This window comes from Stomoxys calcitrans, chromosome 2 (genome assembly GCF_963082655.1).
Source record: "Stomoxys calcitrans chromosome 2, idStoCalc2.1, whole genome shotgun sequence".
Taxonomy (NCBI): Eukaryota; Metazoa; Arthropoda; class Insecta; order Diptera; family Muscidae; genus Stomoxys; species Stomoxys calcitrans.
In genome coordinates, this window is record NC_081553.1 from 41680552 (window position 1) to 41702811 (window position 22260).

The 22260-nt window shown below is 37.7% G+C and overlaps 2 protein-coding genes across 9 annotated transcripts in view; one reads left to right on the forward strand and one right to left on the reverse strand.

Annotated features, from left to right (window-relative positions):
- The window catches only part of LOC106095724 (uncharacterized), a 91154-nt gene extending 75884 nt beyond the window's left edge, over positions 1–15270 (forward strand). For 5 of the 8 annotated variants that reach the window (XM_059363735.1, XM_013263024.2, XM_013263026.2 and 2 more), the window contains 7 exons: positions 1620–1748; positions 1975–2259; positions 2512–3276; positions 3571–3700; positions 9354–9539; positions 9606–9744; positions 15023–15270. In XM_059363735.1, the coding sequence (XP_059219718.1) occupies positions 1744–1748; positions 1975–2259; positions 2512–3276; positions 3571–3700; positions 9354–9539; positions 9606–9744; positions 15023–15153 (1641 nt within the window). In that variant the 5' untranslated portion in view covers positions 1620–1743 and the 3' untranslated portion in view covers positions 15154–15270. Of the gene's footprint in view, positions 1–1619; positions 1749–1825; positions 2260–2511; positions 3277–3570; positions 3701–9353; positions 9540–9605; positions 9745–15022 lie in introns of all 8 variants that reach the window. The other 3 variants (XM_013263033.2, XM_013263034.2, XM_013263031.2) reach the window with 3 other exon arrangements.
- A 3055-nt stretch (positions 15271–18325) lies between these two features.
- Positions 18326–22260, reverse strand: part of LOC106095697 (uncharacterized) — a 6515-nt gene continuing 2580 nt past the window's right edge. The window contains exons 2-3 of the mRNA XM_059362885.1: positions 18827–18972; positions 18326–18762 (exon numbers count right to left, since the gene is read on the reverse strand). Coding sequence (XP_059218868.1) covers positions 18535–18762; positions 18827–18972 — 374 coding nt within the window. The 3' untranslated portion in view covers positions 18326–18534. The remainder of the gene's footprint in view (positions 18763–18826; positions 18973–22260) is intronic.

Here is a 22260-nt window from a genome sequence, read left to right on the forward strand (position 1 = left end):
AGAATATCGATTAATATTTTTCCCATCGTTACTATCGGAAAAGTTAAATTTTCAATATTAAACAAAAATAAGCAATCCGACACTGAACGTATCCTATAAGATACATTGCGCCTGTAGAGAGCGCAATTTTCATCCGATTGGGCTAAAAATTTGTACTATGATTTCTTTCATGACTTCCAACAGACATAAAATTTTGGTATTATTCGGTCTGTGGATTGATATTGCTACGATAAAATCGATATTCCCTCCTGCCGGGAAATTAACGATAACATCGATTCTATCGATATTTATTATTAGAAATATCGAACCAATCGAATATTGCGATTTTCGATAGTTTGCCAGCTCTATCATCAAGAGTCCCAAACATTGGCGTCGCATTTTAAAGCTCTTACACTTTCTCGCCACATGCCATATATTTCGCGATATTGTTAAAAGTAGAAACAAGGGCCTCTAGTCACTTGCCGACATCACTTGAGGTGCTGACAAAGAAAGAAAGTTGACAACGTACAAAGCAATTGGCTGGTCTGTGGTAGGTTATGCAGTTACGCAGTGGAATAAAATTCATATATGTCACAATGCCGTTCTTCGAACTGCTACGGGCTTTCTCTATAGTTCTCATGTGGACAACCTCCATCAGGAGACAAAGATCCTACCCGAGCGAAGACATAACTACATTTTGTCCAGGCAATACCTTCTGGGTTGTTATCGCAAACACCATCCAAATCATCATCTATTGGATAGATATCCTCCGCCCAGAAGCGTTTAGGTAGATCTACATGATCTAGAGGTGAGGTTCAGCGCTACAAGAGCGAACCTCTGGTGGCATACAAAATTTTACTTAAATCTATGCACAATCTCCAAGATCTGGCGTTTTTAAAATATAATATAATATATAATAAAATTATATATAATAAATTTTCACCTAGAAGCCAATCTCTATAATCTGTGAAAATTTCATGAAAATCCGTTCAGTCGGAACAAAGCCCAATACTTTCATAAAGAAAATTTTAACTTAAATGTTACTTTGAAGTCTTGATTCTGTGACAGGAAGATATTACCAACATATTTAGATTAAAGAAAAATTTGTAATGTGTAGTAATTGTTTTTTTGTGTACCAACAAATGAACTATAATTATTTAATTATGTTGCCTATTAGTGTCATTTCCGGATAACACTGGCATTGTTTATTTATCTCTAAATCCTATCGGTCCAGTAGAAAGAGCCATTTGCTTTCTTACCTACGAAGTATTTCTTTGAAGCAAATTTTATGCATACGTATCACTGATTTCAGTTTTAACAGATTATTATTGTAATATTTTTACCTATGCGAATATTTTAAACAATGCTCCATTTAGACTAATGTTCATTAATATAGCAAAATATCGCACATATTTTATAAAGTTAACAGGGCACTTCCTAGTCTGTCTGCTGCTTATCTTAGGCACATAAATAAAAAAGCAGCATAATTACAAGATAAAGTATGAATGCACACATTGTGCATATGTTGGGGAAAATATGTTCATACCAAATATTAAAATGTGAATTTCACATACATACATTAGTTATAACCTACATTGCTCAAACATAGTTTAAAAAATATATTTTTCTTCTCTTTACAGTTAATTTGGTTTTGTTTCCTGAAGACCTCCAGTTTGAAGACAACATTTTAGATGTAATAACAAGGAGCCGTAGCACAACGACATCTTGATCCCCCCACCTATATACCACCTGAACTCACTCACCATGCTGTAAGCCTTAAGTTTTCACAAAATATCACTCCAATGAATGCATTTACCCCATTAAAACAACCATCACATGTACATAGTTTCTCTTCATTGAGCACTTAATCCATTAACTTTCAAATTCAAAATCCATGTTTTTTGTTCCTTAATAATCTGCAAAAGATAATCGACATAACCCCCCTCCAAATACATCCACCCATACAAAAAAAATTTCGCATCGTACACCTCACAGGAGACAAATCCTATTGAAAAATCATCAAGAATCCTTGACAATGGCCGATAGTCGTGAGCGAATACGGGGGCCATCACGTGATGGCCGTGAATTTTTGACCAGTCCCCGTCAAGTGTTGAGGCGTTTAATGTTACTCTCCGAGGGTCGGCAGTATCGAGAGGCAGCAGGTGTAGTGGGACGTTTGGGTCCGTCGGTTTTGAGATCTGTTATAGCGGAATTACCCATCGATTTGTTGTTAGAGCATTTGCCTCATAGTGCATATCTATTGGAATCGTTCTTTTCGAGGTAAGTGGAGAACAAAACAATGAAAATAAAATAAAATGATATGATATGATATCATATCATATCATATGATATGATATGATATGATATGATATGATATGAAATGTAATGAAAGAAATGAAAATACAATAAAGTAAACATACAAAATTTGAAAAAATACAGAAATAAAATAAAATTATTATATAAGAAAAAAATATTTTAAATGATTCATACAAAACTTATACCAATTGTTATTTTCCTCGCATATTTCTTCAGGTTAATCACCGTCAATCCCTCACCCAAACCCGATGTACCCACAGAAGCCGTGCTCTGGCAATTGATCAAACTCTTCTCAAATCCCCATGATCCAGGACTGAAACAACGCTGCTCTAAACTTCTGCAATCTCTGGTGCAATATGAACCCAATCTAAGGCATACCATACGTGAGACACGAAAATCTTTCAATGATGCCGTACAAGGCCTGGGGGTGCACGGTCTGACCACAGATCCTTCCGGCCAATTGATATCCCTACATATGGCTTTAAAAACAGAACTACAACGACATGTGGACACTTACAAAGTAGCCCTACACAAATTGGAGGAACTAAGTTTGGTCACCATAAATCAAGATCCTGCTCACTCCTCCCATCAACGCTTATTGGCCATAAACTATGGTGACATACAACAACGCCTGATTGACAATAAAACCATACTGACAGTTCTGGATAAACCGGCCCTCAAACAATTAACTAGTCTCATAGAAAACCTCTCACAGCGCGTCGAAAATGATAAGGAAGTGCTCAAGGCAGTGGGTCAAGTGAAGCGAGTGGATTTGCAGGCAAATTTGGAAAAAAGACCGGCGGCGGGACTACTCATGAATTTTGCCCGAGGATGTGAGGTAGTGCTGCAGATGATGGGACCCGAAAGTATCAGTGTGGGTCCCAACAACAATCCCAGCATCATTGGTTCGCCCAAAGGAGGCAGCAATAGCAGCTGTAGTGATGGCTATCATTCCGATGATTCAGCCAATGAGGAAATTAGGTGAGTTCCAAACACAACTAAGCCAAAACCCACACTCACAAAAACCTAACACCTTCAATCTTACGTTAAGGCATTTAAGTACATGACAGATCAGTGGCAACTGACAAAACGCTTTCTCGCCTTCTGCGAGGCTTTAAGATCTGTTGCGCATGCTCTTCCCATTTGGGAGCTTGGGGGTGTTTTTTTTAAATTACAAACAACCATTTTTATGACTGATTTCAATTGTTTGGCATTGTTTTGGTTTCTCGGCCTATCTGATTTGTCTATTTTTTTTTTGTCTTTCTGTTTTTACAGCAGCATGGTTTCTCAGTATCGTTTGCTGTATTTGGAAAATAGGACAGACACTTTGGAAGCACTGGATAGTTTGCCGCAACTGAAACACGTTCACAATTTGAAAGCGAAAATCTTGTTCTCAATAATTGTGGTGAGTACTTTTGCTTGTTTTTTTTCTACTTTTTTTCTTTTCTACATATTCCAATTTGTGATTGATATGCAAATCATTGAATCGTGATGAAATGCTTAAAAGCTTAGAAAACAAAATAAATTGAACTCATTTTGATATCCATTACACGACAATTAGTTGTCTATTGAAGTATGATGTTGAATCTTAGGTGAATTTGCAGTTATAAAAAGGAGAAATTTAATTTTTTCAGATAAGTTTTAAGAAATTCGATTAATTTTGTGATGTTTTTCTAAGCTCTGAGTTGTAGGGTGATAAATGTCAATCTGTGAGGCTTATTCGTAGGGAAACTATGGCTAGAGTCGGTTGGCCTTCTATACGAACCTGTAAAGATAAGAGCGGAGTTAAAAGCGAAAAGAAAGTATTGAGTTAGGAAACAAACAGATTGCAGGGGAAGCGCACGTAACGCACAAGAGAGCGACCAAACCGCGTTAGCAAGCGAACGGACCTTAATAAGTGAAGAACAAAATACTTAGTTTGTAAGTCTTATATCTTCACAACAATTAGAGATATTTGGCACAAAAATGCATGTATTTTAAAGGGCTTAAGAAGTACTTTCCAACAAGTAAACAAATTTTGGAAATCGGACTTAACTGAACATTTCACAGCGCAAAAATAAATTGGTAGGGGATGACCCAGGCTTTCCAGAGACCTGAAATTTAGCATATCGTAAAACAAACACCTCAACTGTATACAGTTGTTCATTCAACAATAACAGAAAGATTTTCACATCTTTTAAGTCTTCCGAATACGTGATTTGGCGAGAATATATAGGAAAATAGCCGAGATGTCCACATTGGGTAGACATTTTTGCCCATATTTTAAAATGTTCTTTATAAAAAATATATATTTTTTCAAAGGCGTGGTCTTTCTTTAAACACACAATGTCCAAGCTGAAATCAAAATGGTAAATTTTGGCCGGACTATTTAAGTAAAACACAAAATGAGCACAATATATACAAATTTTTGAAAGCCAAAAATCAAATCGATATTATCATAATTCCGACACCTATAAAAATACCATTCTAGATTTTAAGTACTTTGTAGACGAATGTTTATTAAAAAAAACGTATAAATTTTGGCCACATTTGCAAAATGACAATTTTTTAGTACAATGGCGGGAAAAAAATTTTGGATGTAATTAGGGACTATATTATCAAAGTGGAAGTTTCAGCTTTTCGTTTATTGTACTTCATATAGCTACTACTAGAGTCAATACAATTTATGAAAATTGCATTTAAAACGCATCTACATTCAGTCCTCGCTGAAGATTGGTCTCTATGCAGCTATATCTAAATATAGCCCGGTCTGGACCATTTACGGGACGGATGTTGGGAGTCTTAAAACAACTCACTGTTCCAAATTTTAGCGAAGTAGGGTAATGAATGCGCCTATTATAAGCATAAGACCCAAAATCGGCAGATCGGTCTATATGATAGCTATATCCTAATATGTTCCGATCTGGACCGTTTTTGGTTCGGATATCGGCCGGCCTAATAAAACTCACTATGCCAAATTTCAGCGAAATCGGGTAATAAATGCTCCTATTATAAGCCTAAGACCCAAAATCGGCAGATCGGTCTATGTGACAGCTATATCCAAATATATTCCGATCTGGACCATTTCTGGTTCAGATATCGACGGGCCTTGTAAAACTCACTATTCTGAATTTCAGCAAAATCAGATAATAAATGCACCTCTTATAGGCTTAAGAAACTAAATCCTCAGATCGGTCTATATAGCAGCTATATGTAAATATGGTCCGATATACACCATATTCGGGTCGAATGTCGAGGCGTCTAGTGAAAATCACTATTTCAAATTTCAACAAAATTGGAGAATAAATGCGGCTTTTATGATCTTTAGACCCTAAAGCTGAAGATCGGTCTCTATGGCAGCTTTATCTAAACTAAAAGGTCTTGACAATTTTCGGAACAGATGTTAGAAGTCTTAATACAACTCACTGTTCCAAATTTCACCGAAATCGGGTAATAACTGAAGCTTTTATGGGCTAAAGACACAAAATCGGCAGATCGGTCTATATGACAGCTATAACCTAATATCTATCTATCCTATCTGGACCATTTTTGGTTCGGATATCGACGGGCCCAATAAACTCACTGTTCTGAGTTTCAGCATAATCTGGTATAAATGCGCCAGTCATGGGGTTAAGCAACCAAAACAATCGGTCTATATGGCAGCTATATCCAAATATTTTCCGATTTGGCCCATTCAAGAACGAATAGAAGAAATACGAGTCTGTGCAAAATTTCAACTCCATATCTCAATTTTTTAAGATTGTAGCATGATTACAACTTAAGGACACACGGACGGACAGACACAGGGAGCTTGCAGGGGCTCAAGAAGCATATCCGGGAGATGGGTTTTTATGGGAGATGTATCAGGCTAGAGATCGAGTAATGCCATATTGGACACATATGTTGAAGGTCATTGAAGAAGCCGTTGTACAAAAATTCAGCAAAATCGGATAAGAATTGCGCCCTTTAGAAGCTTTAGTAATCAAGATCCCAGATCAGCTTATATTTCAGCTATATCAGGTTATGTATCGATTTGAACAGTATTTATCGCAGTTGTTGGAAGTCATAACAAAATACTTCACGCTAAATTTCAGCCAAATCGGATAAGAAGTGCGCCCTCTATGGGCTCAAAAAATCAAGATTCAAGATCGGTACAAATGGCAGCTATATCAGGTTTTTGACCGATTTAAACCATACTTAGAACAGTTGTTGGAAGTCGTAACAAAACATTTCGTGCAAAATTTCAGCCAAATCGGATGAGAATTGCACCCCCTAGTGGCTCAAGAAGTCAAGATCTAAGATCGGTTTATATTGCAGCTATATCAAAACATAGACCGATTTGGCCCATTTACAATCCCATCCGACCCACACTAATAAGAAGTATTTGTGCAAAATTTCAAGCGTCTAGCTATCGAAAGTTAACGTGCTTTCGACAGACGGACGGACATAGCTAGATCGACTTTAAATGTCATGACGATCAAGAATATATATACTTTAAGAGGTCTTAGACGCATATTTCGAGGTTTTACAAACGGAATGACGAAATTATTGTAGTACACTCCCAATCCTATTGAATCAATTAATTTTTTTAGTTGCAAACTATTTTATTTCCAATTAAATTTTTAATTGAAAGTTTTTTTTTAAATTTTCTGCGCACCATAGGAATCCGAAAAAAGTTTTCAAAAACAATCGTGATTTACATTTTTTTAATTTTTAATTAAAAAAATTAAATTCAATTAACGGATATATTGTCCCTTACAATATAATTAGAAGAAGATTTCAGAACCTCATACATCCCACATTTCGACAAATCTATAGCAATACCAGGACAGCCGGTTCTATCTGTCGGATTAACCCAATGGAGCTCTTCATCGGGCTGCAGCCTCAGTGCCAAACACACTGCTGCGACAACAACAACAAATCTATAGGGCACCACTTCCCGACACCCGAAATTGTTTGGAGTTTTTTTATACGGGTGTCCACACCCGGAGAAAAGTTGATACCAAACGTGCTCATTTTAGTACCATATGGTATTGATATTATAACGTGCTATATAAACGTGCTCATTTCAGTACCATACGGTATTGATATTAAAGCAATACCGTATGGTACAAAAACAATGCCGGATGGTATGGATGAACCATACAATGATTAGTACCGTTTGGAAATAGCATTATTACCGAACTGATATTGGTTTTAATATCAATCTGTTATTGATTTTAGCACCATACAATTATTGGTTTTAGTACCAACCGTTATTGATTATTCCCCACCCTAATGAACCAAAAAAAACATTGAAAATAATTTTAATATAATTTTATTTCGATTATTTATGTAAATAATTACAAAAAATAAGGTTACACTGTGGCCAACCTCAATTCTTTGTATTCAGAAATTTATTTCATATCCATCGATTCCCAAAAGTGATTTTTATGCGAATACACCAACAGACAATATTTATTACTTGATTTCGCTGAAATTCAAAACAGTGGGTTATTTTAAACTTACCGACATCTGACGAAAATATGGTTCAGATCGGACTATATTTAGATATAGCTGTCATATAGACCGATGTCCCGATAAAGGGTCTCAAGGCCATAAAAGCTTTATTTTTTATCCGATTTCCCTGAAATTTTAAACAGTGAGTTATTTTTTTAGATTTAGATCGGACTATATTTAGTTATAGCTCCCATATAGACCGATCTGCCGATAATGGGTCTGAAGCCCATAAAAGCTTTATTTATTATCCGATTTCGCTGAAATTTTAAACAGTGAGTTTTTCTGAGCCTCACGATATCCAACCTTAAAATGGCTCAGATCGGTTTATAATTGGATGTATCTGCCAAAAAGACCAATGTTTTGTTCTACAAAATTCAATAGTGACATATATATTAGACCACTCAATGTCCGTCCCGAATTTGGGTGCATAAGTAATCCAATTATCACCGGATTGTGACGAAAGGGGGTTTACATATATACCTGAGGTGGTGGGGGTCCAAAGTTCGGCCCGGCCAAACTTAATACCTTTTCACTTGTTTCAATTGAGTATGCAATTTTCTTAACTGAAAATTTTTTCAATTACTTTTTCAAAAACGGTAATTGATATTATAATTTTCGTGATTGAGGCTGTTTTAAATAAAAAATTAATTAGATCAATTATTTTCGTGATTGAAACCGATTTTTACTTTTTTCTGTGTGGTGGGTATAAAAACCATTACCTTAACCTCAGCTTGTAACAGAAGGCGTAGGTTTCCTTTCGCCTATCTGGCTTCCCTTAAGTTAAATTAACTACTATGAATTTCTTTCCTCTTCGTCTTTAATAGTCAAACGTGACTTGCGTCCAAATTTGACTCCCTAACATTTTTAATGCATATGGTCAATCTCCCCTAATTGAACGTAATGACAAGGTAAAACCAATTTTTAAACGGCATAAAAATATTGAACGCAACCATAGTCAATCACAAATATGCAATAATGGCATTATTTTCGCGGTATAATTATCACCATCGAATGCAGTTATCAGCAACTGTCTGTCAATGGCACTCGTAACATTAATTTAAGCCGACTATTAATTTATTTTTCTCAGCCCCCCACAAATTGGCACTATCGCAATGTTAGCTTCAGATGGTTACATCAAAAACTTTCGTTTTCAAATTGGCATCACTCAATAGCTATGTTGATCTATAAACACAGCTATAGAGGTAGTTTTCATTTCTTTCACGCCTTCTTTCAAATTATCTGGACAAAGTATTTCATCACTTGAGTAAGGGGGGGAAAAAGAGACCGCAGGCGAATTTAATAGCTTACAAGCAAAGACTAGCAAGATGACCAGTTGGAAAAAAAATAATTTCAGGTTACGTTTATTGGATCAATTGCTAGCGGAGTTTTTTTTTAGATTTCTATAGAGGCAGGTTGTCAATTTGCCATTGAATGGTAAATTGTACAGCGGACTTTAGATGGATATCACTAATTTATAGGCACGACTTCAATGGCCTTGCCAATGAGGGTTATTTAGAATTGAATATAATTTGATTTAAATGTTAAGAAAACGGCTTTTGTTTTATTTTTCTTGCTTACAGCTATCATTTCGTCTGTGTCATGGCATGCGCGAGCGCAAAGTAATGGAAGTTCGACGAACCCTAAATTGTCCTCTGGATAGTACAAACGAAATCACTTTGGCCTTGGATCGTTCCATAAGGCAACATTTGCATGATACCATCGATACATTTCCTCTGGGCGAAATCGAAAGATCTGTCTTCAATCAAGTAAGGTTTAGCAAAGAAAAATAGTGTTAAAGATTAATTGCTATTTGTTTTAATTTTCTTTTTTAGGTCCTTTCCACTTTACATGAATACTCCTGTTTGGAATCTTGTCCTCCCCTGACACATTATGTCAGTGCATGTGTACGCTTAGCCTGGAAGATGGTGAATCAAAAAGTGCCCTATTATCTGGACAATGATTTCAATTTGGGTAAGTGCGAAACTAGAGAACTGAAAGCGGTGGTATTTTCTGATATGCGGTGTACTCATAAAAATGTGGTGTTAGTATTTTTCGCCAACACAATTGATGCGGCGTTTTGCTCATCACACTGATATGAATGGTAATCATGTGAATGCCCGCAAAATCATTTTCATATTTAGCGTACCAACGCTGTTAACATCGTTTGTACTCATGGCGGTGTTATTAGTGAATTTAAGACGATAATGGAAACACCGCATCAACACAATACCTTGACACGAATAATAATTGCGGTTTTCCTTTTATAACGATGAAAAAGCCCATTTAAACAAAAACAAGTAAAAGCGTGCTAAGTCCGGCCGGACTGTATCTTAGGAACCCGCCACCATGGACTCCATGGACTCAAGAAGACGAATAGAGAGATCAGTTTATATGGGAGCTATATCAGGTTCGATTAGTTAGTTAGACCGATTTGAACCGTACTTAACACAGTTGTTGGAAGTTATAACAGAACACTATGTGCAAAATTTCAGCCAAATCGGACAAAAATTGCGGCATCCAGGGGCTCAAGAAGTCAGATGTTAAAATGCATTGGACATCGCGATTTCTGACCAAAGCCCCAAACCTAATTACACTAATTACAAACTTTGCTATGACTTCTACCATTGCTAGATGTTCTTTTTAAGAAGAGATATGAGCGCTTCGTGGTTTACTTTTCTTACTGTGCTTGAAGAGACAGATTTCTACCTGTGCACAGCTCACTAATTAGTTAGTAGGTTTAAGCATTTAATCTTTCTAGAGCTTAGCAGACTGATGATGAAGCTTTCGTCAACTTTGAAATCGCACTCTCCGTATGCAGCCCAATACATTTTTAGCACGCCGTATTTTGCCTTAGGTTAGGGAAGGTTAAGTTAAACAAGTAAAAGCGTGCTAAGTACGGCCGGGCCAAATCTTTAAAACCCACCACCATGGATTCTGCTAAAATATGGGAGCTATATCTGGTTAAAGACGGACTTCAACCGAACTTGGCAAAATTGCAAATTTTAGCAAACTCGGACAAAAATTTCTGCTTCCAGTTGCTCAAGAAGTCAAATCGGAAGATCCGTTTATATCAGGTTATAGACCGATTTCGAAGTCATAACAGAACACCACATGCAAAATTTCAGCCAAATCGGAAATTGCGGCTTGTAAGAGCTCTAGAAGTCAAATGGGGATATCTGGTTAAAGACGGACTTGGTCCGTACTTGGCAAAATTGCAAATGTTAGCAAACGCGGACTAAAATTCCGGCATCCAGGGCTCAAGTAAAATCGGAAGATCGGTTTATATCCGGTTATAGACCGATTTCGAAGTCATAACAGAACACCACATTTCAGCCAAATCGGAAATTTCGGCTTGTAGGGGCTTTAGAAGTCAAATGGGGAGATCGGTTTATATGGGAGCTATGTCATGTTAAAGACCGATGTGAACCGTACTTAGTATAGTTGTTTGAAATCATAACAGAACACTACCAGCAAGATTTCAGCCAAATCGGACAAAAATTGCGGCTTGTAAGGGCTCAAGAAGTCAAGTCGGGAGATCGGTTAATATGTGAGCTATATCTTAATTTCAACCGATATGGCCCATTTGCAATTCCAAACGACCTACATTAACATTAAGTATCTGTGCAAAATTTCAAGCGGCTAGCTTTACGCTTTCGACCACTATAGTGATTTCGACAGGCGGACGGACATGGCTTGATCGACTCAGGATGCCAAGACCATGTCAAGATCAGTAATACATATACAGTAGTCTTAGATCAATTTTTCGAGGTACTGCAAACAGAATGACTAGATTAATATACCCCCATCCTATGGTGGTGGGTATAAAAGGAGAATGCGGATATTAATCTGCCCCATGCCACTATCCACATGCACCTAAGCCAGTAGTCGGCTTTTTGTCTCAATGCTAAAAAAGTAACCTCGAAAAGAAAATCTAAATTAGGAATTCAGTGCTACTTACAAATCCTTAATTGTTTTCCATCCTACGCCCCTAAGTTGGTTTAGTGTCCCCATCTAAGTACCGGTGTCTTTTAGCCGCGAAAGCCGGCAATGACATAGGAAATGCTCCAACGTTTCATCATCTTGCCCCACTTGCCCTACACATGATATGCCTTGCCGTACCGATTTTGCATAAGTGAGTTCGAAGTCTTATGTGCCCCGTTACAATACCAAAGGCTATACTGGCCTCCTTCTTACTTCCTTTCTGTAATAGTCTCTAGTCCTCTCACGCTCCGGATCACCCCATAGGATTTTCGCCGTCCTATCGGCTGTTACGCTGTTGCCCAGTGTTACATGCGCGTTCATCTCCCACGCCCTTAACTCGGACTGCGTTGACCCGAAAGGCTTCGGGTTAACCAAGTTTATTGACGGCAGTCCTCTGGCCTTCAACGCCAAATCATATGCCCTCTCATTTCCCCTTACTCCGTTATGCGGATTTTGCCCTCCTCAGAGAAGGATATTACTCCTTCTTACACTCCAAGATTGTTCGTGGTCTTACCGTCCTGGTTATTACTTCCCTTATGACCATTTTACAGTCCGTAAAGATGTTCACACTCGACGTCCTCGCGTTAGTACCGCGATCACTCACGCATTCGTGAGTGATCGCCCGTGATCGACCGTCCGTGATCGCCCTCGGGTAACCGCCCGGATCTCCGCTTGCAGAACCGTATTATGGTCAGGCAGTCTAAAATAGATCTCAGTCCCTGGGTTCTCAATGTACACCCCCAGGCCCACTCTGTTCTCTAGCTTTGATCCATCCGTGTAACATGATCTTCCAGATGGCAATACTAGGGTTCCGTCAGTTCAAGACCGCTGGGGGCAGTGCCTCACACTCGACCTCAAGTGTCGTCTCAAGTATCCGATCGAAAACCTCCTTCCTTCCTTCCAGGTTTCCTGTCGTCGCCTCGATTATACCGCGATAGTATGAGCTGCTCCCATCCTCAATCCATTCTCCCATTGCCTTAAGTCTCATAGCCGCAGTGACTGCCTCACACTTAATCTGTATGTCAATGGGTTGGATATCTAGAATAGTCTCAAGTGCCTTAGTCGGCGTGGTGGTCCGTGGTCCTCCGCCTATGCCAAAGCAACATGTTCCCCGAAACCTTTTGTATGTCCTTATGTTGCACTTTTTCTTCATAGCAGTCCACCAAACTACTGAGGCGTAAGTAAGTATTGATCTTAAAACGCTCCTGTAGAGACAGTGGACCATCCTCGGATTTTGCCTTACATTTTTAAATGTTTTTATACACTCCACCATAGGATGGGGTATAATTATTCCGTCATTCCGTTTGTAACTCCTCGAAATATAATATATATAATCTTGATCATGTTATTTTCAGGCGATCTATACACATCCGTCCGTCTGTCTGTCGAAAGCACTCTTACTTTCGAAGGAGTAAAGCTAACCGCTTAAAATTTTGACCAAATACTTCTTTTTAGTGTAGGTCGGTTGGTATTGTTAATGGGCCATATCGGACCATGCTTTAATATAGCTGCCAGTTAAACCGATCTTGGATCTTGACTTCTTGAGCCACTAAGGGCGCAATTCTTATCCGATTGAGCTGAAATTTCACAGAACGTATTTTGTTATGACTTCCATCAACTGTGCTGAAGATGGTTCAAATCGGTCCATAACCTGATATAGCTGTCACATAAACCGATCTGGGATCTTGGCCTCTTCAGCCTCTAGAGGGCGCCGTTTTTACCCGATTTGGCTAAAATTTAGCAAGACGTGTTTTGTTATGACTTCCAATATCTGTGATAAATATGGTTCAAACCGGTTCGAAACTTGGTATAGCGGCCATATATACCGATCTGGGATCTTGGCTGCTTGAGCCTCTAGAGGACTCAATTATTATCCGATTTGGCTGAAATTTTGGACAACGGCTTCTCCTGTGACCTTCAACATATGTCTTAAATATGGTCTGAATCGATATATAGCCTGATACAGCTCTCATATAAACCGATCTCCCGATTTTACTTCTTGATCCCCTAAAGGGCGCAATTCTTATTCGAATTGGCAGAAATTTTGCACAATGTCTTCTACTATGGTCTCCCAACATTCAATTCAATAATGGTCCGAATCGGACCATAACTTGATTTAGCTCCAATAGCATAGCAATTATTTCCCTATACCCTTTGTTTGCCCAAAAAGAGATACCAGGAAAAGAACTCGACAAATACGATCCATGATAGAGGTTATATATAGAGATGGGCGGTGAGTAAATACCCAAAAGGTATTAACCCGATAAATTTGGTAAGTTGTGTAAATGGGAAGATCGAGCGCTCGGTCTATAGAGCAGCTATATCCAAATATAGTTGGACCGCACTGCACAGAAATAAGTAGGGGTCTACCAGAACTCAATGTGCCAAATTTCATCGAAATCGGATGAAAAATTACGAATTTATTGCCTCAGGACTTTAAGTCTGGAGATAGGTCTTTATAGCGGCTATATATAACTAAATTGCGATTTTATGAGGTCAGAAAATCACGTTTATATACAAAGAATACGAAATCATCCAAAATTGTTAGGAAAATGTTTTTATACCCAAGATATCTGCAAAATTATAAATACCCAAAAAAGGTATTTATTAAGTATTTACCCAAGCATTGGGTATTTACCCTGTAGAAACCCATCTCTAGGTATATAAGATTCCGGCCTAAATAGTTACGAGCTATTATCCATCCTTAATCACGCATTGATAAAAACCTTCTCGTAGAGGACCGTTTCCACGGACCTGCCCTTGTGTGTTGTGACCTATTGAAGTTATTCGGTATCAGACCCTCTTTCACTTTCAAGATAAGGATTTTTGGTGTTTTGATTTTCAAAAAACAAATCTCACGAAATTTTTTCTTCATAAGCTAACTATCGCAAGATTTAGATTTTTCTTATAAAACATATCATTCAGGTGGGCCGTATCATATATGTGTGTATATTACGGTGAGTCAATTGTAGGGTTCAAAAAAAAAAAGCGATGGTCCAAATCGTAATCTACGACAAATTCAAAGAAGGTTTCCCCAAGTAACCAAAGGTTTAAAATCAAATGTCCATATTCCCAAAACTGAAAGTAGTACTAAAGTAGGCTTGTTTGAAAGATTTCCTTTATAGAACTGTCAAATAAACCTATTATAAAGGTGATTCAACTTTAATGAATACCGGTGAAAATCTTTCAATGTTAGTTCTAACGAATGTTTCTATTAAACGAGATAAAACTTTTATTTATTGTATGTGTTTTCTTCTTTCTCTTTCAGGATTCTTACGCCTTGAAAAACATGATCGCCATGCCCAAGCAGATCGTCGCTCCGACCTTATTAAGGCTTTCCTTTGGCCAGCCTTAATGCAGAACAACCACTGCATGTTTAAAGCAATTGTGGTGACTTAGCCCCTATTTAAACCATAAAAGAAAATAAGTTGCATTTATATATAAGAAAAATGGATTTTGTACATAATTTCAAGCAATAATATCTAATACGAGTAACATTTATGTGTATTTACTATATTAACAATAAAATGTATTTAATTTAAAGAAAAAAAATATTATACAAATTCTTCTTCTGCGTCGTCCCAGCTACTGTCTATCAATCGTCTAAGCTACTGTCTTTCAATCATCTAGAGATAGTAAGATATAAGGGTAAGGTTAGATTATAATGGCAATCTGTTATCAGACTCACGAAGATAATCTTACTTCATTATTTGAATATAATAGTAAGCCTAGGTTAGGTAGGGGCCTAACAAGTTGTTTTCAAATTTGGTATAATCTATATAATCTTCACGAGTCTACATCATATTGTCTGGAGGTATCAGTTTTATCCTTTCATATATGAAGAACCTCTTGACTAATCCACAATTTTTATATAGACATCCTTCTTTTTATATCTGACCTTCTGTCACCATTATGAAGGGAATTTAAGTTTTATACGCCGTTCCGACTCGGCCATAAAGGCCTAAACAGAATGAACGCGTTGAGGAGCGTTGCGTCGAAAAATGCAACTCTGCAAAGAAATGTCAACAAGTAAAAAGGCGTTAAGTTCGGCGGGGCCGAACTTTGGATACCCACCACCTCGGGTATATATGTGAACCACCTTTTGCCATAATCCGATGAAAAATGCATAATTTATGCCCCCATAGCAGCTTTATCGAAATATGGTCCGATTTGGACCGAATTCGACAAGGACATTGAGAGGTCTAATAAGTACCAGTCATTGTTAAATTTTGTAGAGCAAAATATTGGTCTTTGTGGTAGCCATATTCAAATATAGACCGATCTGAACTATAAACCAAACAGATGTCCCAAAGCCTAACATAAGTCACTGTGTCAAATTTCAGCGAAATCCGATTATAAATGTGCTTTTTATGGGGCCAAGACTTTAAATCAAGATATCGGTCTATATGGCAGCAATATCCAAATCTGGACCGATCTGGGCCAAATTGAAGACATTTTTCGAAGAGCCCAACACAACTCACTGTCCCAAATTTTGGCTAAATCGGACAATAAATGCGTCTTTTATGGGCCCAAAACCTCAAATCGAGAGATCGGTCTATATGGCAGCTATATCCAAACCTGGACTGATCTGTGCCATATTCCAGAAGTATGTCGAGGGGCTTAACTTAACTCACTGTCCCAAATTTCGGCGAAATCGGACAATAAATGGGCCTTTTATGGGCCGAAAGCCCTAAATCGAGAGATCGGTCTATATGGCAGCTATATCCAAATCTGGACCGATCTGAGCCAAATTTCACAAAATCGGATAATAAAAGTGGCTTTTATGGGCCTAAGACCCTAAATCGGCGGATCGGTCTATATGGGGGCTATATTCAAATCTGGACCGATCTGAACTAAATTGAAGAAGGATGTCGAAGGGCCTAACATAACTCACTGTCCCAAATCTCGGCCACATCGGACAATAAATGAGCCTTTTATGGGCCCAAAACCCTAAATCGAGAGATCGGTCTATATGGCAGCTATATCCAAATCTAGACCGATTTGGTCCAAATTAAAGAAGTATTTCGAGGGGTTTAACTTAACTCACTGTCCCAAATTTCGGCGAAATCGAACAATAAATGCGCCTTTTATGGGCCGAAAACCTTAAATCTAGAGATAGGTGTATATGGCAGCTATATCCAAATCTGGACCTATCTGAGCCAAATTTAAGAAGGATGTCGAAGGGCCTAACAAAACCCACTGCCCCAAATTTTAGCAAAACCGGATAATAAATGTGTCATATATGGGCCGTAGACCCTAAATCAGCGGATCGGTCTATATGGCAGAGATATTTAAAACCTGGACCAATCTGAACCAAATTGAAGAAAGATGTCGAAGGGCCTAATATAACTAGCTTTCCTAAATTTCAGCGAAATCGTATAATAAATGTGTCTTATATGGGCCTTAGACCCTAAATCGGCGAATCGGTCTATATGGGGGCTATATCAAGATATTGTCCGATATAGCCCATCTTCGAACTTAACTTGTTTATGAAAAAAAACAGACTCTATGCAAAGTTTCAGCTCAATATATGTATCTATTTTTAATGACTGTAGCGTGATTTCAACAGACAGACGGACTGACATGGCTAGATCGTCTTAGATTTTTACGCTGATCAAGAATATACAATATATACCTTTTATGGTCGGAAATGGATATTTCCATGTGTTGCAAACGGTATGACAAAATGAATGTACCCCCATCCTTCGGTGGTGGATATAAAAAAGCCATTCGCAAAAGTTAAACAATTTTCAACTTTGAAGGCAAAAAACGCTACTTCACGTGTGGCAGCACAGAATCGCTGCCATATAGACCGATCTCCCGATTTAAGGTTTTGGGCCCATAAAAGACGCATTCATTGTCCGATTTCGCCGAAATTTGGGACGGTTAGTTGTGTTGGGCTCTTCGACAACTTTCTTCAAATTTGCCCAGATCGGTCCAGATTTGGATACAGCTGCCATATAGACCGATCTCTCGATTTAAAGTCTTGGCCCCATAAAAAGCGCAATTATTGTTCGATTTCACCGAAATTTGGGATATATATATACTACTTCACGTGTGGCAGCACAGAATAAAGCTCACTTTCAAGCGTCAAAGTTGAAAATTGTTTAACTTTTCCGCTATACTCTTGTGGACTTTCTGTGCAGAGTTAAATTTTTGCAACGCGATGCTCAAAACAAAGCTTAACGCTCTCCTTCTGTTTCGACATTAAGAAGGAGGGTCTTTATCATTAAGCTTGAATGTGACAGCACTCATTGATATGTAAGAAGTTTGTCCCTATTCCTTAATGAAATGTTCATAGGTAAATTTGCAATTTGCCCAATAATCGATGCAACTTTGAAGCTAAAGAAACTATTGCTCTTCCTTCGAACACAAGTGCCAAATGGCACCTTATTGCTCAAACTGAAATTAACACCCACAGTCTTGGAGGGTCAACATTTTCTGCATCATTGCTTAAGTCTGAAGGAGATTAGTTATTTTATTCGACTCCATTAATTTATGTAAAATAATAAAATTCGTGTTTTTATCGAAAATTTCGCCTAGTTTGTCCCACAAATAAAAACAACATCAATTAAAAACAAATTTTAATAATTTAATTATCTCTTACAAACATTTTTCCAATTTTGTAAATGGAATGATATTTTTGGAATTTTTGGCACATTTTAATTTTAATATTTCACTTAATTTTAAATAAAATGTTAAAAGTCAACAAACTTTTTTTAATTTTTTCCGGAAAACTAACTTATCATACTCTTAGATCTCATTGCCTAATTACATATTCTAAACTACAATCGGCCTTAACATTAAACTTAAGGTACACTCCTTATTTGTACACTGCAGTGTGTTGTGCTTATAAAACTCTATGATCTCGTTTGGTGTGCGATATAATTTCTCTTGGCGCTTTTCTTGGCCTATGGCATATAGTTCAGTGCCTGGTATTTGGCGTATGAACAAATGAAAGAATTCCTTTTGAGCATATATGCTGACTATGTATTTTATGCTAACATCCTGTGAAATAAGAGAACAAGTTATTTTTAACTCTTATTACATTTAAAGTTATTAAAAAAAATACCTCCTCTTTGTATGGCCTCACTAAGCAGGTACCATCTTCTCTTCCAGTAAGTATGTCTTCAGCAGTTGCTCGATCTATGGTCCTATAAAATGGTTCCGTTTCAATTTTCCTCTTTTCGATTTGTAAGTAATCGGCATCAATGTCATCTGAAAAAAGATAATTAGAAATGAAGTAAGTACGGAAAATATTGGGTTGCCCAAAAAGTAATTGCGGATTTTTCAAAGGAAGTAAATGCACTTTTAATAAAACTTAGAATGAACTTTTATCAAATATACTTTTTTTACACTTTTTTCTAAAGCAAGCTAAAAGTAACAGCTGATAACTGACAGAAGAAAGAATGCAATTACAGAGTCACAAGCTGTGAAAAAATTTGTCAACGCCGACTATATGAAAAATCCGCAATTACTTTTGGGGCAACCCAATAGATTCAACAAGTAAAAGTGTGCTAAGTTCGGCCGGGCCGAATCTATATATCCTCCACAATGGATCGGATTTGTCGAGCTCTTGCCACGGTATCTCTTTTTAGGCAAACAAAGGGTAAAAGGAAAGAATTGCTATGTTATTGCAACAATGTCAAGTAATGGTTCATTTCGGACCATAATTGAACTGGATAATGGAGACCATAGAATAATTCATTGTGTAAAATTTCAGCCAACTCTAGTAAGAATTGCGCATTTTAGGGGCTGAAGAAGAAAAAAAAGGGAGATCGGTTTATAGGGGAGCTGTATTAGGCTATAAACCGATTCATGCCATATTCGACTCGTATATTAAAGGTCATAAAAGAAGCCGTTGTACAAAATTTCAGCCAAATCAGGTATTATTTGCTCCCTTAGAGGCTCAAGAAGTCAAGACCCAAGACATTTTAGAGGCTGCAGAAGTAAAATAGGGAGATCGGTTTATAGGGGAGCTGTATTAGGCTACAAACCGATTCATGCCATATTCGACACGTATATTAAAGGTCATACAAGAAGCCGTTGTACAAAATTTCAGCCATATTGGTTTATATGGCAGCTATATCAGCTTATGGACCAATTTGAAATATTCTTAGTAAAGTTGTTGAAAGTTATAACAAAACACCTCATGCAAAATTTCAACTAAATCGGATAATAATTCCGCCCTCTAGCGGCTCAAGAAGTCAAGTCCCCAGATCGGTTTGTATATCAGCTATGTTATCAGGTTATGGACCGATTTGAACCATTATGACAAAACACATTATGCAATATTTCAGCCAAATCGGATAAGAATTTCTCCCTGTAGAGGCTCAAGAAGTCAAGACCCCAGATCGGTTTATATAGCAGCTATACCAGGTTATGGATCGATTTGAACTATTCTTAGCACAGTTGTTGAAAGCCATAACAAAACACCTTGTGCAAAATTTCAGCTAAATCGGATAATAATTACGTCCCCTAGTGGCTCAAGAAGTCAAGACCCCAGATCGGTTTATATGACAGCTATATGAACCGATTTGAACTATTCTTAATACAGTTGTTGGAAGTCATAACAAAACACGTCGTGCAAAATTTCAGCCAAATCGGATAGGAATTGCGCATTCTAGACGCTCAAGAAGTCAAGAACCCAGATAGGTTTATATGGCAGCTATATCAGGTTATGGACCGATTTGAACTATACTCTGCACAGTTTTTGGAAGTCATAATATAACACCTCATGCAAAGTTTCAGCCAAATCGGATAAGAATTGTGCCCTCTAGAGGCTCAAGAAGTCAAGATCCCAGATCGGTTTATATGGCAGCTATATCAAAACATGGACCGATATAGCCCATTTACAATCCCAACCGACCTACACTAATAAGAAGTATTTGTGCAAAATTTCAAGCTGATAGCTTTACTCCTTCGAAAGTTAGCGTGCTTTCGACAGGCAGACGGAAGGACAGACGGACGGACATGGCTAGTTCGTCTAAAAATGTCATGACGATCAAGTATTTATATACATTATGGGGTCTTAGACGCATATATCGAGGTGTTACAAACAGAATGACGAAATTAGTATACCCCCATCCTATGGTGGAGGGTATAAAATGAAAATTTACTTCATTTAGTTAGTTAGGGGGGAAATCCCCAATTTTGACTTTGATGACCTATAACTTAACATCAGACTGCCACTTAAACCTAACATAACCTTGCTGAACATCTACAATGCGTAGCATCCAACATTCATTTCGTAGGTTGAACACTTATCCATCACATCACCCTAGAGTTTTAAGTCAATCAATGATAATCGGAAAGGAACTTATTCATCAATCTCCCAATGTTTTGAGTCCGGCATTACACACAAGGAACATATTTGCACTTCAATTTTAATGGCTTATTCATACTCCCTAAAGCCTTTTCCCTCTTTATGCCAGCTTGGAGTTTTTTCGGGCGGGGTGGTCAGGAGGCTGTCATAATCTCTCAAAACATTTTATTATGTAGGTAGACACACATAACCCAAATTGCAAATTTATTTATGAACATTATATTAAGGAACAGTAGGGATGTTCCTCTCGCGTCAATGAGTGCTGCCCTTACAAGTTTAAGCTCTAGGATAAAGGACCAACACTTTAGTAAAGAGGGAGGCCACCACCACTGAACATTTTTCTGTTCTCGCATGGATTTGAACCCAAGCTTAAAGCTAATTTCCGAGCTAAATAGCCCACAAATTCTAATATAAGTACCACATTCGATCTCTGCTTCCAAAGACCTTTCCTTTGAGTTCCATATTGTATCGATAGATCAACACTCCGTTTGGGGCGTTTTTGGGGCTAGTACGGCTCTCTAACACTTGGGACCCAACTTTTATAGGATAGCCCTACTCTTATGCCAAGTGCATTAGATACACATCACATACACAAAATTGATAAAGGTGGAACGTACCTCCTTTTTTTCCAATTTTAGGGGGTATATTAATTTAGTCATTCCGTTTTCAACACATCGAAATATCAATTTCCGACCCTACAAAGTATATATATTTCGGATCGTAGTAAAATTCTAAGACGATTTAACGATGTCCGTGTATGTGTCCGTCCGTCTGTTGTAATCACTCTACAGCCTTCAAAAATTGAGATATTGAGCTGAAATTTGGCATAGATACGTCTTTTTGATGCACGCTGGTTAAGTTCTTGAACAGGACAAATCGGACCATGTTCGGAAATAGCTGCTATATGGTCCGATCTGCCGATAAAAGGTCTAATGCCCATAATGCCCGATTTTGCTCAAATTTGAAATATTCAGTAGTTTAAGGCTTCCCGACATCTAACCCAAATATGGTTCAGATCGGAATATATTTATATATATCTGCCATATACACCGATCTGCGGATAAAGGGTCTGAAGCCCATAAAAGTTTTATTTATTACCCGATTTCCCTAAAATTTGCCTTTTAAGCCTCTCGACATCTGACCTTAATATAGTTCTGATAGGACTATATTTAGATATAGCT